The sequence below is a fragment of the Ostrea edulis genome, chromosome 5 (assembly GCF_947568905.1).
Source record: "Ostrea edulis chromosome 5, xbOstEdul1.1, whole genome shotgun sequence".
Taxonomy (NCBI): domain Eukaryota; kingdom Metazoa; phylum Mollusca; class Bivalvia; order Ostreida; family Ostreidae; genus Ostrea; species Ostrea edulis.
In genome coordinates, this window is record NC_079168.1 from 62,843,412 (window position 1) to 62,861,425 (window position 18,014).

The 18,014-nt window shown below is 38.3% G+C and overlaps 4 protein-coding genes across 6 annotated transcripts in view; 1 reads left to right on the forward strand and 3 right to left on the reverse strand.

Moving 5' to 3' along the window:
- LOC125651519 (uncharacterized) overlaps window positions 1–725 on the forward strand; it is a 2,440-nt gene extending 1,715 nt beyond the window's left edge. The window contains exons 5-6 of the mRNA XM_056166119.1: window positions 1–333; window positions 587–725. The exon at window positions 1–333 is cut by the window's left edge and continues 249 nt beyond it. Coding sequence (XP_056022094.1) covers window positions 1–322 — 322 coding nt within the window. The 3' untranslated portion in view covers window positions 323–333; window positions 587–725. The remainder of the gene's footprint in view (window positions 334–586) is intronic.
- The window catches only part of LOC125651520 (uncharacterized), a 30,403-nt gene extending 13,616 nt beyond the window's left edge, over window positions 1–16,787 (reverse strand). Inside the window, exon 1 of one of the 2 annotated variants that reach the window (XM_048880149.1) lies at window positions 16,206–16,787. The gene's annotated coding sequence lies outside the window, so the exon portion shown is untranslated. Of the gene's footprint in view, window positions 1–15,952; window positions 16,023–16,205 lie in introns of those variants that run through there. The other variant, XM_056165063.1, reaches the window with a different exon arrangement.
- On the reverse strand, window positions 298–5,588 carry LOC125651518 (uncharacterized). Its single transcript, XM_048880146.2, has 9 exons — window positions 5,284–5,588; window positions 5,044–5,163; window positions 4,209–4,425; window positions 3,804–3,982; window positions 3,517–3,675; window positions 1,659–2,274; window positions 1,359–1,574; window positions 841–972; window positions 298–745 (listed from the first exon to the last, which is right to left on the reverse strand). Exons 1-9 carry the CDS (start codon window positions 5,419–5,421, stop codon window positions 396–398), a joined length of 2,127 nt encoding a protein of 708 aa, XP_048736103.2. The 5' UTR covers window positions 5,422–5,588; the 3' UTR covers window positions 298–395.
- On the reverse strand, window positions 7,322–13,461 carry LOC130054653 (uncharacterized). 2 transcript variants are annotated; one of them, XM_056165060.1, is made up of 2 exons: window positions 8,629–13,461; window positions 7,322–8,050 (listed from the first exon to the last, which is right to left on the reverse strand). In XM_056165060.1, the coding sequence occupies exon 1, from the start codon at window positions 9,948–9,950 to the stop codon at window positions 8,973–8,975; it is 978 nt and encodes a 325-aa protein (XP_056021035.1). In that variant the 5' UTR covers window positions 9,951–13,461; the 3' UTR covers window positions 7,322–8,050; window positions 8,629–8,972. The 2 variants fall into 2 exon arrangements, with proteins under 2 accessions (XP_056021035.1, XP_056021037.1); XM_056165062.1 differs by having other exon boundaries at window positions 8,629–12,314.
- Window positions 16,788–18,014: the final 1,227 nt, after the last annotated feature.

Below are 18,014 nucleotides of genomic sequence, written 5' to 3' on the forward strand. Positions count from 1 at the left end.
GGGAGCCTGTGACTCCATAATGGATTATTGGCAGGAGGTTGGAAGAGCAGGGCGAGATGGACGTAGTGCAAAGGCACTATACTTTTTAACCCCTGGGTCCATACTTCAAGCATCTGACGACATGAAGGAATTGTGTAGATCTCTGGACAAATCCGAGGTGACTTGTTTTAGGAAATCTATCCTCCATCACTTCATTGGATACAGTTCGGCACAGTCTGTACCTGTTGCAAGTGAGTGTCAACTGAAATGTGATGAGTGTGGATGTCCAAGATGCCAATGCTGTCACATTTGTCGTAGCTGCTGTCCTTGTTCAAGAACATAAGATTTGTACATGTACGTACAATGTATATATTTAATTAACCCCACCTGCATATTGACTGTGTTTGATCTCAAAATCATATGTTTTTGAATATGTATTCCTCATTTTCCATACTTTTTCCATATTTTTGCAGCCTCGCTTTTAACTTTTCTGGATTGTTCACCCCTACTTTGTGCTCAAAATTTTCAAATCCTGTGTGATGTCTTTCACCATCATCTTCAAACAAATTCTCTCCACTGTACTCATCAATAAATTTCTTAATTTTAGGTCTAGAGGAACCATCTGTTGTCGTTGCCTTGGGGATATAATCCTGAATTATATCAGATTGGAAAATGTCTTCAATAGACTTGCCAACACTCCCTACTAGATGGCTGCATCTTGACACCTGTGCATCTGTGTATTGCCCATGAGAATTCTTCAGGTTTGCTGTAATGTACATTAAAACCAAAATACTTTAGAATTTATAATGTTCTTTCATGAAGTAATTGGCTATTATTGTGTTAATGTACATGTGCACTTACATTTGAATTCATTATTCAGGAATTCATTCACAAGATCCAGGGCTATATTGTGTCCAGGTTTTCCAGTCAGATTGGCAGTGCTATTCCAGATGACTTCATTTCTTAATCTGGGAGGTAAACACCCACTGACACCTGTGAAACAAACATTGCCATATATATATATATATATATATATATATATATATATATATATAATATATATATATATAACTTTTGTAGCAGTATATATCAATCATTACTTTACATGCCACCACTTGCCATGTCATATTATAACTGAAAATACTGGGTTCGAATCTCAATCACATTGCTGTGTCAAACCTAACCTGCTTAACATAGATAGATACTACTCTTTCAGCAAGTAATGGGTCATTTAGATTTGACTTTAGAAGCAAGTCACAATAGGCATAAGCATGTTAAAAAACCCTCACTGCCATGACCTGAATGACATCTTTACATGAGTAAAAACTTTTAAAATTGTATGTAAGACAATATACAACCAAACAGAACAAAACATTTACCTCCAAGGAGGCGATGACCTAAAATCAAGTATTTGTTGTGGTTATGATTCCAGAATTGCACCATGTCCATTCTCCAATCTGAAATGATATGGTCTCCATTGTTGGTGCGTTCTGCATGTGTCTGGGCCATATGGAGAAGTCCGCGCCACAACATGCTACGGCTGTACTGATAGACTGAGTCTCCACTTTCCTGGTGTGCTGCGACAGGTTCATCAACTATTCAATAATTACATATAGTCACATATATGCTTTATAGTTGAATTCATATAAAAAAAAAATTAAAAATAGACATTTCATTACCAAAGTCATTGTCAGAGTCCTCATGATATGGCAGCGTATCCTCCAATATCTGATTGTTGTCCCAGTAGATGATTGTATCGTCGTGGTACTGGACATCCTCTGCTGCTTCACCGACTACTACTTCCTGGATTGACTGTGTGTCTATCAGGGGCCAAGATAGCTGAACCACCTGCTTGCACAGATCTACAAACATATCCTGCCTCTCTTTGTCATCATCAGGTACAAGATTTGACAACTCATCAATGTTCTTGATATTTAGTAGCTTGCAAATTATCAAGCACACACAACCTTCAGTCACAAAATTGAAAAAGTCCACTACTGAATTTACACAATCAGATATTTTTTTCTTAACACTTCGAAAGGTGAACTTGTTTTTTATATGGCATAACGAACCCTTGTCACCCACAGTGCTGCCACTGAAGAGCATGTTCATGGAATCCTGCAGGATGATGCACCTTTTGTGAAACCCCTGAGGACGCGGGACAAGACCAGTGAGTTGATCTTCTGCATCCTCACTGAAGGCCATAGATAATTTTGCCTCAACCATCCTTTCCACACTCAGCTGATCACCATGGCAAAGAATTTGGTAAGGATTTCTGTCTTGTCCAATTGGCACCTAATCAGGAAATAGCACTTAATTATGTATAAGGACCAATTTGCTATTCACATTAATAATCAATCTAATTAGAATTATTAGCTGTTTTGAATCTGCTGCTGCTTCTCAAATGCATGTTTGAAAAGGGGGAGCAGATTCAAAACAGCTAATTTTAATTAGATTGATTAATAATGATGTTTAAATTTCAACAAGAGGCCCACAGGCCTTATCAAACACCTGAGTACTAGTGAAAAAGTATCACTACTCCCAAGGACTATGAAATCTAGAATAAAATTCCTGTTCTGATCATCTAAGCTACATTCTAATGTTCAGCAACAGTATAAAACTAGATGTATTCTTAAAATTTCAATGCCCTCAAACGTGCATACACTGATGAAAGGCTTTACATAATATAATAAGTGTATTAATATTAAAACATTGAAAGATATGACTAATTTGGACCCACCTTAGAGTCAAAACTCTGGGTTGTGAAATACACCACTTTTTGTACATCCTTTTTAGCTATTCCTAATTATGCATTTAGATTTCATACAGTATCAGCAAACTTATACATAAATACTATATACTAAGTTTGGCCCCACCCTTATACCAAAAACCCTACCCTTGGGACCATCACATTTAAAGGACTACCTGCTCTTTCTAAATATCCATTTAGTTTCAATTTAGTATCAATAGCACTAAAGGAAATCTTATTTAAGTGTTTTACATGTAAACAGTATATAGTAAGTTTGGCCCCACCCTGGGGTTAGAACCCCTACCCCAGGGATCATGAATTTTACAATTTTGTTAGAAGCTTCCCTGCTCATCATTACTATATATACTCACTTTCTCTGCTAGATGCCCATGAGTAAAGAAGAAGATTCGTAAAGAAATACACCAATTTTACAGTTTGTACCCCAAAATTAAGGCCCCTTGGGGTGGGGTAGGGTGGGGTGGGGGTCATGAAATTTACAATTTCCGGTCTCCTCACCTACAAATGCTACATACCAAATTTGGTCAAGATTGGCCCAGTACTTTCTAGGAGGACGTTCTTAACAGACAACACACAACGACAGACGCAGACCATTTGCAATAGGTCACCTGAGTTTACTCAGGTGAAAAAAACCTTGTTTTTATGAAAAGCTGAACAGAAACTGATGATCGGTACATACACTTTAAATGCACTGTAGTTTGCTATATATGCTGTGAAAAATGATAGGTATATATGTGTGCACACATATTATAAATGATATATATACTCACTATTTCAGACTTTTTTTGAGACTGCTGTGTGTACTGATGAGGAGTATCTTTAACATCCATTTCACTGAACTGGGGAAAGTAAACCTGGACTATTTTCTGTACAAGATGCTCCATTCTACTCCTCAGTATTCTCCAGTCTGTATCAGAGGGTAGGTAGTTCTGAAATGATTTGCAATTGATTTGTAAATCACATTGAACTTGTGTGCATCTACTACATTTAGTTTATATTGAAATTTATTTCAAGTTTCTAATGGATAAAAATAAATAACTTAAGAAAAACTTCTCACCTGCAGTCCTATATCTGTTACAGAGAATGTATTATCTACTGTATCTAAGTCACGAAAGGATATACGGTTTTTAGCAGCGAAGCACAAGGCCCACAACATCATCTTATTTTCCTGCCGGAGGTGGTGGCGAGTCATACTCAGCTTCTGAACATTGTCCCAGCAAACAGAATACCCTGGATCTGGAGGACATAAAAACATAAACTGTATATAATTCAAGGCAAGCATCTGCAATTATTTAGATTTGAGGAAAATGGAAGTAAAATATGTACAGTTGCTAACCTATATGAAGCAATATTTATAAAAGTAATTAAAGTGTAATAAAGTTGCACAGTTGGATTTAAATTTCACAGGTCCAAGGTAATTATATCTACTTTTAGTGATGCAATTGGTGTAATATATATGTACTTTGTTCATCCGCCTCAGGTTCATCAAGGAGGGAATCATCAAATGGTAGGGGTACTATATCACTTTCATCTTCACTACTGAAGTCTACATCAGAGGAATCTTGGTTTGTAATCTCAGAACCAGAGGAAGCTAGGGAGTTATGTGAGCTATCTGTATCTGAACTTTCAAAGTCCACGTTCAATGGTTGCTGAGGAGGTGCAGGCATTCCAAGCTCCACCTATTTATGGTACCAACGGAATAATTCAAGAAAGTATACACAAGAGTATTCATAATGGACATGTAAATGGTCGATTTCTGACAATGATCACTTGTACTATACATTTTGCTCTGCTCAGCTTAATTCTTTACTACATCTAATGAGGAAGGTATGCACTTGTGGGAGCATAATTTTTTTATTTTCATGTGTAAGTAAAATGACTAAACAAATTTCATACAAGAGAGGTTTAAAATATATGACATGTGGATACGTTTTGATTGACATTACAATTGTAGCAGTCACCCGGATTCGATCGCCGGTGCCTAGATAGCTCAGTTGGTAGAGCACCTGACTAGAGATTCAGGGAGCCCGGGTTCGAATCCCAATCTGGTCTGTTGCATTTTTCTCCCTTCCTGTTACACAATTATAGGCTTTTCATCCAATGTTAATAAATAGATTGGTGGTATATGTTACAAATAATAATGTTTTAATTTATGTCTATTAAGGGTAGTACAGGGATTTACAACTGCCAGTATCTCAGTACAGAATTGAATTGAGACAAAGGTGCATGACAGATTTAAAATGCATGTACATGTACTATTCAAGAGTTTGGGAATGGACAGAATATTATTCATTCACCTGTATTTCATTCTTCCATGACACAATTTTCTGATCGAATTCGCTGCATATTTTATCAGCTGCTATTCGTGTTCCTTTCACTCCTTTGCTCCAACCTAACTTTTGGAACCATCGGAAAAGCTGCAATGCAAGGTGTCAATTTTGATATTGCCTCAGATTCACGAGAAAATTCTTTAAATTGTAAAGTTGGCTTATCATATTGTGAAAAGAAAATGGAGGTTTCAATATTTTAATTTTTACCTTTTGACTGCAACCCGACCTGTACATTTCAATGGAAATAATGGTTTGTAGGAAGTTGTACTGCTGGGGTTTATGGAGGTAGAGAATGGTTCCCAAAATAAAACCAAGAACTGGAACCAAAGAGCCAAGTTTTCCCATGTCATTTCTGTAATGTTTATTATAGAACTTATGTTCATGTATTCAGGATGTATATCTATTTCAGTGCTACAGACCTTCTCCTGAATTAATCTCTTTGCAAAAGTCTATTGTTATAGGTTAATTGATATATATGCAAAAAAAAAGTTTAAATTGAATCCAAAGTAAGCAAGGTAAAATCTAATTTTCACTAAATATTACACATATGCCAAACATAATATATTGCCAGTACAATGAACTAATAATGACTCTTGCTTACTGGATTTACATCCAATTTAATAATGTGCATGTGATTTTACAACTTACATTTCAGCATTTTTAGCTCGGCGACATGACAGTGCACCTTGCAAAACCCCTGTCAAGAGAGGCATCCCACAAGATGCTTCATGCATTGCACTGTCCCAGCTAAACGTTTCGAATGACTTCAGATTGGTTGGCCTCTTGAGTGATGGAATATTGACACTTTTCACTTCTTTCTTTATGGAAAGTTTCAAAACTCTCACCAGTGCATCCCTAGCAGTTTTGCTTTTTCTTAAAAGAAGTCGGTATGCATATTCATAGTGAGAGTCCATGATGTACTTATACACCTGCTCTTTAAAACCTTCTTTCTTTAAATTGGAGTGCTTTGAAGACTTCAATGGAGTTGAGGTCAAACATTTCCTCTTCACAACTTTTAGTGGTGTGAAGCTAAATTTTCTTTTAGCTTTGTGCTTGTGAGGACTTACCGGTTTTGTAGCTGTAGCAATGTTGCTAGAACATTTGGCAGTATCATGCTTATAAATGCTTACAGTCAGAGAGGCACAATCATTACAGATAAATTTACTAGACGGGGTTAATGGCAGAGTAATTTTCTTGTCCAAAATGTCATTAAGTTTAATCAAAGGAATAGGTAACTTTGATACCAACTTTCTTTTAAAACCTTTTTTCCTTGTTTCAAAGGATTGCATTTAATGCACGCCATTTTAGAACTCTTAGCAGCTGAGATTTTGAGCTGCATGCGTATCACGTCATGAAATGATGGGTATTTATATATATATATATATATATATTGCAATAAAGACATTGCAAGGGTACGTGTTTTGGAAGAAGGATAAGATGAAAAAAATGAGAGAAAGTATGTGTAATTATTCAATCTAGTAATTGGTTAATACCTGAAAAAACAAGATAAACACAGATAATATGTTGTCATCGTTTATTTGCTACAACAGAGATCGAAACCGGTGTCGAGCGCGGTTTGTTGTGAAGTAAACACGTGGAATGTCGGTCAGGTTGTTTTCCTTGTACCACGTGACTATTCAACGAGAGTTTGTCAGTAGGTCAAGATGGCCGTCAGAAGGCAACAATTTCAAAACATTGACATTCCGAGGACGCGGAGGACGATTTAAAGCCGTGCACAGGTAAATAAAGTGATGTGAATTGTAGAAAAAAGTATACAGAATCGATAAAAATTGTGCTCAGAGCGTAAGTCTCTAGATAATTGGAGCTATAATGCTTGAAGCGTGCGCAGAAAAACGTGCGCCGTAAATCGAAGGTTTTTATAGGGGGTGGAACTGTAGCTCTCTGTTATGTCAAAATATTTTTTCAGAGAGCTACAGTTCTGCAGCTAGTCTGGCATACTCTTGAAAATGAAAAAAGAGTATCCTGCATTAGATGCATTTTAAATTTCTCTTTATCGGAACACTTGGTCTCTCTATAGATCTGGGTTTTTACTATATCAACTATAGGAAGTCTCACAATTATTCATGAAAAAGTGAAGATAATGAACAATCTTATAATGATTACACAATTGAGAGTAGGGTAAACACGGATCCTTGTTAAAGTAAATATGAGTGGTGGCAACTGCTATGCATTATTTTTGTATGGGGACGACTTAATTCAATGAGAAACAATTTCTCGGAATTAGTCAAAGATAAACCAATTTGTATATTTTACATTTTATTGAACATGCAATTTTTAAAACCATTATAAGAACACATGGACACAAGTCATACAGTTTGAACGCAATCGCACAAGTTCTCTCTTCTTTTTAGGGGTTCCAGGGTGTTGATGGCTCGTTCACCTCGTTGCAAAAGTCATTACTTCGATTTCTAGTGGCTGTCAGTCACTTATCCAGGGTCCTAACTGTCCGCATTTGTAACAGGGTACATGGGGAAACCTAGCGATCAATGCTCCATTTCACTACAGATGTACCAGCGGTTGTTATTTTTCGATGCTGCGAGTTTGGTTGGATCTCGTTCCTCCAACTTTTTTTTTTTCAAGGATAGCCATGTGCTTGGTGACCTGTTCAATTCAATGATTCTGTTCCCAATACTGAGGTGATATAGATAATGAAAAACTTTTTTCTTCTTTGGGTCTTGAGGGTATTCCCAGCTCTCTCCTCAGGCTAGTTCGGGGAATAAATAGATTTCTGACAGGGCAATGCATGGCCTGAACCATTTTCACTGGTGAGTATCTAATGTCAGCTGAGCAGACCTCTCATACGTTAGATAGTCAAATGCTATCTGACGTATTTCATACCGATTGTTAGACCGTTCTTGGCACACTGATTTCGACTATGGATAACTCCTTTAACCGGATCAGGATATAGGGCTCACGGCGGGTGTGACCGGTCGCCAGGGGATGTTTACTCCTCCTAGGCACTAATCCGAGATTCCTCTGACTCTTAACCCCGCTTTTATTTTGTGACTTCTGCGGGGGAGAGTCAGAGCGGACTCCATATTGAAAAGTGGGAATTCAGCGACACCAGCTGCTTTACCTACCTCTTACAACTTTATTTCACGGACCCATCTTCCAAGACGCGAGGATTCAGTTATCGGAAGATTATTCTACAAATACATCATGATTAATACGATGCTATCGCCGTTTAAACGACGGAATTTTGTGTTTACATGTGCTGACGTCATGCGCAAAGAAATCAAATGGCGAGGCGGCGACCTAATTCAAGTGATGCTCCATTTGTCGGTGTTAGGGCCGTTTAAACGGCGATAGCATCGTATTAATCATGATCTATTTATAGATTTATCTTCCGTTAACTGAATTCTCACGTCTTGGAAGATAGATCCGCGAAATAAAGTTGTAAGAGGTAGGTAAAGCAGCGACACCAGCTGGTGTCGCTGAATTCCCACTTTTCAATATGGAGTCCGCTCTGACTCTCCCCCGCACATGTCAAATATAAAAGCGGGGGTAAGAGTCAGAGGAATCTCGGATTACCTAGGCACCTGATCGCATCTCTGGTGTGTCCAGGGGTCCGTGTTTGCCCAACTATCTATTTTGTATTGCTTATGGGGGTTATGAGATTGATCATTGGTCGTTAAATTCGCTTTTTCGTGTATTAGACTGTAATAACCCATTAGGATACTCTTGGGGAGACTGTCGGTTGTTAAACACGCTTTTTATACTTTGTACGACGCCTCTTTTTTCTTTTCTTTCCTTTACCCCCTTGGACGGCTCCGGATATGGCACTAACAACCATAGGGAGGAGAATGGAAAATATTCCGTGTCCTTTCTGACGCCTGACTCCGCGATGATACTTCATCATAACTCGACTTTTCTCTTCAATACACCTTTCGGAAATGAAGTTTCACCAGTGTTCTACCATTTAAAAAGGGCATGGGGGTCCCCAGAGAGGTCATGATGTGAATGTCGATGGTATCGAAATGTTTTTTACTCAGTTTCAAATATTCGGCCCTGATGGGTTCCCATTTGGCTTGTTGTCCGTCCACCAGGTGAAACGTACAAGGAACCACCCTTAATAATTTCAATTTGTTGGACCCCACCACTTGAGGGTTCACGACATCGCAATACACGTACATGAATTTCAGATTTTCGTACACATTCGTGGTATTGTTCCCCAAGTAAGTCACGTTGATCCATTTGGTCTCCAGTTCGTTTGGCAGGATGAGTTTCTGACTATCCATACCGAGCATGTAAGCTAAGGATGTGGGGAAGCGAACGCACAAGGGGATTTTTTTGAGTGCTTTCCCTTTAAACTGATACATGATTCGCTCGTATTTTTCGAAATTAACTAATTTCATGAAACTCTCATCTTTGGGGTTACCCATCGTTTTCCATATCTTTTTCATACTTCCTGCCAGTCCTTCGTTGATTTCGTCGATTAAAGCCGCGGAATGAACGTAAGCTCCGGGTCTGAAGTGAATTCGGACGATAGCCATCTTGCTATCGATGATTTGAGTCCAGGGGGTATTGGGCCATTCGACCAGTACGGGGCACTGCCTCAAAGGAAGCAGCTTGACTTTTTCCAGTCGAAATCGTCCCCATTTGAAAATATCCGGATTTTTGACGTGTTTAAGGTACTCTTCTGGGACGAGGATATCGAAATAAGCCTCTTCCACTGTGATGTTTTTCAAGGCATTGGGAAACATCATTTCGGTTAAACCGACTTCCCAATCCCCGTCCGTCAAATCCAGGGATTGGGGTAATAAGATTTTAAACTGAGCTGCCGTATTGCTCGGAAAGGATTCCTTAGACCCATCACTGGGAAGGGTAAAATAAAACCCTTCACGTTGAGCCATGATGACTTAAATGATGAAAATGACCAACTCCCGTCTCTTCATACTGGTGCCTATCTTGTAAAGTATCTTATGTGAGTTCGCTTCGTAATACCCGTGTCATAAAAAATAACACATTTTTGTAGGTTTACAACTTTTATTTATTGCATATTTTAGATGAAAAATGTCATTTGATGTAGCTTTTTCCTTCAAGTAGATGCAGGTCAATATTTGAATGAATTCAGTTTTTAAAGACGGTGTTTCTCGTTATACAGTGGTGTGATTATGTCGCAACGGTTAGTTTTCCTCCTCCTCATCTTCATCCTCCTCGTCTTCATCATTGTCATACTTATCTAGATAAGATTCAAGTAGATATTTGTGTTTGAGAAGAGCCATCTTGATGGATTTCTTTAATCCATGATTGTCAGACACAAATTCATCGATGGCGTCCGTCACCTGTTCGTGCGTTGTGTCTTCTTGCAACTGATACTGATCGTAAAGGAACCGCTCATACAGTTTTCTAAACTGTTGGTAAGTTTCTCCTTTGGTCTTTTCGTCTGCTTTCTTACTAGCTTTCTTTTCTGACATATTTTGGTTCAAGTATTTCTCGTATCTCTTCTGCCACTCCCCGGCAATATGTTTTCGCGCTTTATGTGCCATTTGGCGAAAGACGATATTCTCTTCCTCTGCGTCACTGTCAGTATCACTCTGTGTTGGAGAGACATCACTCATGTCAATATCCTCTTCCTGATCGCTGTCCCCGTGTTTTAGTCTTTTGTGACGCATCATGGCATCTCTGCGAGAAAATAAACCATGACACTCTGAACACTCAATCATGTTAACTGCTCGAATGCATAAAAGTGAATGAATAATTCCTGGATTTTAGGTTCTTTATATGTTTCCACCACCACCACCACGCAATTACCGGTCGCATTGCTCAATGATAGAGTGTTTGTTTCCTAACCAGAAGTTCATGAATTCGATTCCTCCTCATGCCATCGCCAACCTCAGACGTAAACATTGGTAGTGATTGGTCCTCCAGATGCACCGCATTTACGGGTCTTTCGGAAGGCCTTTTGGTGGTAGGCGTTTGCAGGCTAAAGAGCCATCAATGCTACGGGTAGAACCACCAAGCATAGTATTTCATCCACAAGTGGTGTATATAAGGGTGAAAATTTCTCGGGAGACGTGAAATAACCAGCCAACTACTACCATCCACACTTTCGTGAACATCACACATACACCTTACCTACACTTTCGTTAACACCACATACCACAACCATTATTTTCATTAACATCACATACCACCACTTATACACCACGTACCACCATTCACATTTCCATAAACACCATTTTCACACAGCTAATGCCACATCAGATGCTAACACATGTGTTTTAATACCTTTTTGTTCTACACCAATCACACCACTACCTATACAGGTCTGAGAATTGATAGTTTTACATATCAATATCAACGAAAGAGATAGATCTACCGTTATTAGTTTGCATGTATTACCATCATACTACCATGCATATTTCCATTAACACCACCATACCACCACTCGCATTTCCATTAACACCACATACCACCACCTACACACCACATCTCATACACCACTTACCACCACCTATACACCACTCAAACACCACATACCACCACCTATACAACCCATACCGCCACCTGTACACCACTACTGGCACACCAGATGCCATCACTTACATCTTCTTTACCATTACTCACAACATTACCTATATAGTTTTGCATTTCTGGACATGACAATATTAATGAAAGAGATTGATCTACCGTTTTTAGTTTGCATGTGTCACCACCATACAATCACTCACATTTCCATTAACACCACATACCATCACCTATACACCACATACCACCACTCATACACCATCTATACACCACATACCACCACTCAAACACCACATACCACCACCTATACACCCCATACCACCAACTGTATACCACTACTGGCACACCACATGCCATCACTTACATCGTCTTTAACATAACTCACACCACTACCCATTTAGGTCCCAACTTATGTATTTCTTAGCATAACAATATTAATGAAAGAGATTGATCTACCGATATTAGATTGTGTGTCACCACCATACTACCACCCACATTTTATTAACACCACATATCACCACTTGTACACCACACACTACCGCTTATACGCTAAATAACACCTACTCCCCACTATCGGCACACCAGTTCCCTTGACTTTGGAAACTTTAACACTACTCACACTATTATCTATATAGGTCTCTTTCCATAATATTAATTAAAGAAATTGATTTAGTTTTATTAGTTTGCATGTTTCACCACCATAACACCGTTCACATTTTCGTTAACACCACACACTACCAACCAAATTTTCACTAACACCATATACCACCAATTATGTACCACATACCACCCCTCACATTCTCATGAACACGACTACTGGCACCGCAGTTGCCACCACTCATATTTACTTTAACAAGGATCCGTGTTTACCCTACTCTCAATTGTGTAATCATTATAAGATTGTTCATTATCTTCACTTTTTCATGAACAATTGTTAGACTTCCTATAGTTGATATAGTAAAAACCCAGATCTATAGAGAGACCAAGTGCTCCGATAAAGGGAAATTTAAAATGCATCTAATGCAGGATACTCTTTTTTCATTTTCAAGAGTATGCCAGACATAATCAAATGCAGAAAGGGGGGTTTCTTTATGTGTCAGAAGTGTGTCCTAACTTTTCCTTTGGTAACAGGAATATAAATATATATACACTTTATACACCACCATACACCGTATATCGTCACTCCTTTACACTCTGCTCGCAATCATTATGTAAATTAGATTTTCTTACATAACGTAGTGATGATCGGGATCGGGAGAAAATAGAGGGGCGATTTCAAGGTCACAATGTGAATTATGACCTTCGCGCAAATATAAAAATGTTGAGTGATTTTATACGAAATTGAAATAATATATTATTTGACAAGAAATTTTTTCACGTTTACGGCTTATCACTTGATAACGTCTATCAATAGAACGACACCATATAGACATGAATTGTAAGATGTACGTCGTGACGTACTTTTTCGTTGTGATCTCATAGGGTGCGAAGTGCACAGATAGTTGTTTTTATATACTATAAAACTGTTCTGCTATATCCATACTAGAGTTTAGGTCCAAAGTACTTTTAGAGTAAAATGAATTATTTTTAAATATATTGCGTAAAACTATATGGGATCCGGGTTAGAATAAGTCCTCACTTCCCTTTGCTTGTCGTCAGATGCGACTATATGGGGCGGTCTTTCGGATGAGATCGCAAAAACCGAGGTCTCGTGTCACGGCAGGTGTGGCACGATAAAGATCCCTCCCTGCTCAAAGGCCGTAAGCGCCGAGCATAGGCCTAAATTTTGCACTCCTTCACGGGCAGTAATGACCTCTCCTGCAGAAAGATCTGACTCAAACCACACAATATAGTGAACATATGATGAAACTCTTTGCATGTTAACCGAATTCAGTTTTATAGAACTACCGAAAAGCTGAGCTCATTGTTGACAAAACAAAGTCATAGCGATTTTCAGAAATAGCCGCGTTTCCGATAAATGAAAACGAAACCTCTCGCCTATCTATTTTTATAGACATGATGCAATACTAACGACCAGTAAATTATGTGCAAATTGTTCATTGAATAAATGTGTAAACTTTTAATTGTTCTTTAATTCTTTTTTATTTGAAAATTTAACATAAAGGAATACACCAGGAATACAAAACGCTCACACGCTATCCCCCCACACCTCGCCTGCTACACATCGCCACCTCTCCTCACCTCCCCAGCTTGACCGCGCCAACCCCGCTTGACCGCGCCAGGTGGCGGCCACCTGCTTGACCCCCTCTATAAAACCCCACACTCCAAACTACACTCAAAACTGCACTCAGTTGAACCCCCTATCGGCCCGCACTCAAAACTGCACTCAGTTGAACCCCCTATCGAGCCGCCTTATACTACTCATGTACCATGTTTCAAATCAATACGGTATCCTATACAAATCCCTAGGATTATGTACAGCGTCAGTTCAAAACCCAGAATTGTTGAAATATACGATATTGTTCTGACATCTTTTCAATACTGCCGATATCGTAACTACATCGTGTCATAGACATAACTAAGTACAGATGCTCGAAAGGATCAGTAAAGTTTGATAACAACCCTGATACAAGCATCATGAACATTTTGTCTCTCTTGTAGGTTTTTAATGGAAATACCTTACATAAAAATGATATGACCAAAATTAAAATTTAGCACACATAGCAGGTCACGATTTATCCACGGTGTTTTATAGAATTAGAAAGGATTAGAATCACTAATCGCCTTAGTGTGAGTCTGGAGCAGTTACTCGGGTCCCCCGGCTGATGATACTGGGGCTTCTGGTGTGTCGTGGACAAGGCTATGTATTATTCTCCCTTTTACACTAGTAATTTAATACTATGTATGTATATTGTGAATCATTTACAGAAAGGATTACAATACTAAGCATGCATCTAATTACCGATTTATCATATTTCACATTTGCTCATCGTATTTTTCAATTTTTAAGGAGATCTTCTGAATAACTAAGTGACCATGACTGATATGGTTTTATGTCTTTTGCTTTACGGAGATACATCATTGGGCTCTAGATCTGTTACTTTCCAAATTATGTCCTTGTGAGCCTAATCACCTCTTTTTATGTCCACAAGATCGAAGATCGGGGGACGTATTGCTTTCGTCTTGAATGTCTTTCCGTTCAAAATTTTGACCTTGCTCGTGACTTTAAATTGGAGTTTAAACTTTTTTAAAAATAATGTAGGCAATATCTATACTGAACTATGTAAGATAGAGGCTTTTATCTTTCTTGTAAGACATTTCATTTTATATCATGATCTCTGACCTTTTGACCTTGATCTTGAAGTTTGACCCAAATTTAAAAAAATGTTTGACCTTACATACCTTGGAGTATGGCCTATTTTAAAGAAAAGTTAATTTAGACAATATCTTCTGAACTATTTTTATTCTTTTGAAAAAGGTAGTGCTTTCATATGCATATTGTGTATATACATTCCACATGACAAGATCTTTCATTATTTCTTTGTTGCCACCGGGGGCATAGTGTTTCACAAACACCCTATGAATTTCCATGTTGCTAACTATGTTGAGTTTGATATCAATAGACAGAATCTGGGAAAAGTTTTTCTTAAAATATGTACATTTGTAGTGGTTTCTTGTGCTTTGCTCACACATAAAGTTTTCAGGATTGCACTCTTTCATCAGGTCCCTGTGTTAGCCACGTGTAATGGTTCCTTAAGCCGTGTACGTACGTACGTATGTATGTACGTATGTATGTATGTATGTATAATAAGTTTTCAGTGAGTGCTCTTTCGGAAGGTTTCTGTGCTAGCCATACATGTATGCAATGTGGAAAATTTGTTTGTGTGGTAAATATACACATTAATCAGAATCTCGATGTTGCTCTCTCTCTCTCTCTCTCTCTCTCTCTCTCTCTCTCTCTCTCAGCATTTCCCAAAAGATTATTTTATAGCGATGTATACCTTATTTTTAAAATACGATTTTTTTTCTTTCTGTTGTCATTCTATTCTCTTGTCAAGATATGTGTTGACATGCATATAATAAACAGTATGTTACGATGGGAATAAATTGCGGTAAAAAATTCTAGGTCAATATTATGGGAAATATCATCGGCTAAGACTGGAAAATCAACTAACCTTGATATATCATATTTCAACACGTTTGGTCAGGGTCATGAAATGTGTTGATCAAGTTTCTGATGCCAATTATGAAGTTAATTAATGGAAAGATAGACACACTGACTAAGTGATCCTTGTATGACTGGGTTGACCCCAGGTCAACTACCACAAGGTGAATAATTGAACAAACACCTACAGATCATATACAACTTCAGGCATTGTAACGTATTTATGATTGCAAACGACAACAAAGGGAGAATACATACTGATTAAAATGAAATCCTTTGATCCGTCCACACATTGGCTACATTGTCTCTCCATTGCCTGTCATATTTTAATATGTCTAGTTCCCATATTGTCAAGCCCTTTGAAATCCCGGTAAAAATCTTATAAATCTGCCCAGTTGTTTTCTTAAACCACATTAGAATTAACGAAATCGCAATGCTAACCAATCTTACTGCTCATTATGCATATTCTCCCACAACAATAAATCAGCGAGCATAAATGCGACTGACTTACCTTCAAGCCAGTAACTTGTTGATCAAAATTCGGATAAGGATCTTGCAGGTTATAAGGTCTTCATCATGTTTTGCATCCAAGATTATCCACACACATTGTACGTGTATAACACTGAACTGTAAATTATGCACCTTACCCACCTATATTCTTTGGTAGATGTAACAAGTGACAACAATGGCGAGTGGTCACGTTTTGTTTACCTGCCAGAAGTCATCTAGAGTCCAGAATAGGTCACGCTCATTAATTCTTAAACACGCCAACGATCTTCTCTACACTAACGTCTCCATTTATTGATCAGATCTACTAAATTCAACTTTAATTTCATTAGCCAAGGATTTCCAGGACACCGTTCTTCTGAAAGCCACTTTGACATACACTACCAGAGTCACCTTTGTACGGTACGCTCAGTCAGAATCGATCCAAGTTAGCGCAATGACCGCTGCCCTGGTCAGCAATGGCTAGACACAATGCAGCTCTGTTGTTGACAGTCGGAAATACATGGCATGATGGTTAAAAGTATATTCTCGTTCCTCTTGATTGATTTCCATTTGTCATTAGGATTTCCAAGAAGAGAATCTCTTATAGAGAAGGGGAGAACTTTATGCGGCATGTTTAAAGTTATTCATGAATGTAGTTACCATAAAAACACAGTGTTTGCAAATTGCACGATGGACACTGATATTGAACACAAGTGACCGGAAGCTGCAGATGTCCAGTAGCTCATTGGTAGAACGTTCCCTTCGCAACCGGGAGATCGCGAGTTATAACTCCGTTCACGTGCCAAGACCGCGTTAAACGTCAGACGTTTTACGTCCCCTCGAGAATTTTTTCACTCAAATTGAGACGTCACCAACTGTAGATGAATTACCACAAATGTAGACATATGCTTAGTAATCAGGACCGTAGCAGTGAGTGTTCTTTAACGTGCCAACGCATGTCGTGACACGGAACCTCCGTTATTAAGGTCAAATCCGACAAACCCGTGATTCTCACTTTTAAATCAATGCAGAGCGATTGGCGAAGGAACACTCACTTCTTAAGTTGAACTAACGTCTTAGGTTTGATGCGGCTATGATACGAGCGGGGCTCGAACTACTCCCCCTTCTCCCGGTTACGAAGCAAACACTTTAATCACCGAACTACCTCGACTAACAGGCCCGTACCCAGACTTTTTCTATGGGGGGTGCATAAATTTACGGTGAGTGGTTTGGGGGCCGCTTAAGGCGAAATAGAGAAAAATAAGAGTAAAAATGCTCTATCCTGGATGCAATTTTTGCTTTTTATTTACTTATTTAATACTCATAAATATGAAAGGGGAAACATACTAAAATTGGTCATATGTAAGGAAATGCTGGTCAATAATGTGTTCTTGTCTAATGAAAGTTATTTATTAATTATATGAAGTTGGACTTTCAGTTTTGCTTTTATTTGCTTAATATCCCATAGCAGGTACCAATGATCACTTCTTCTTTAAATTCATTCACGGAGCCAAGATGCAAAATATGAAGTAAAACATGTATACATGTTAACATTTTTATTCAAACTTTGTTTCAAGAAATTGTAATGAAAGGTGAACAAAACTTCAAACTACAACACAGTACTAAGTCCAAAAAATAAAAGAAGATTTTAGTCATAAATTACAGACAGCATTTATAAAGGGTACTGCTAGAAGTTCTTAAGGCAAAAAAAAAATTGCGTGTCCAGTTATCATGGTTATATGCACACAAAAAAAAGAGTTGGTAGGTTGAAAGTTTTTTTTTAATTTCTATGTCCCAACATTTGATCCCTGGGTCGTAAAGTTTTATTGAT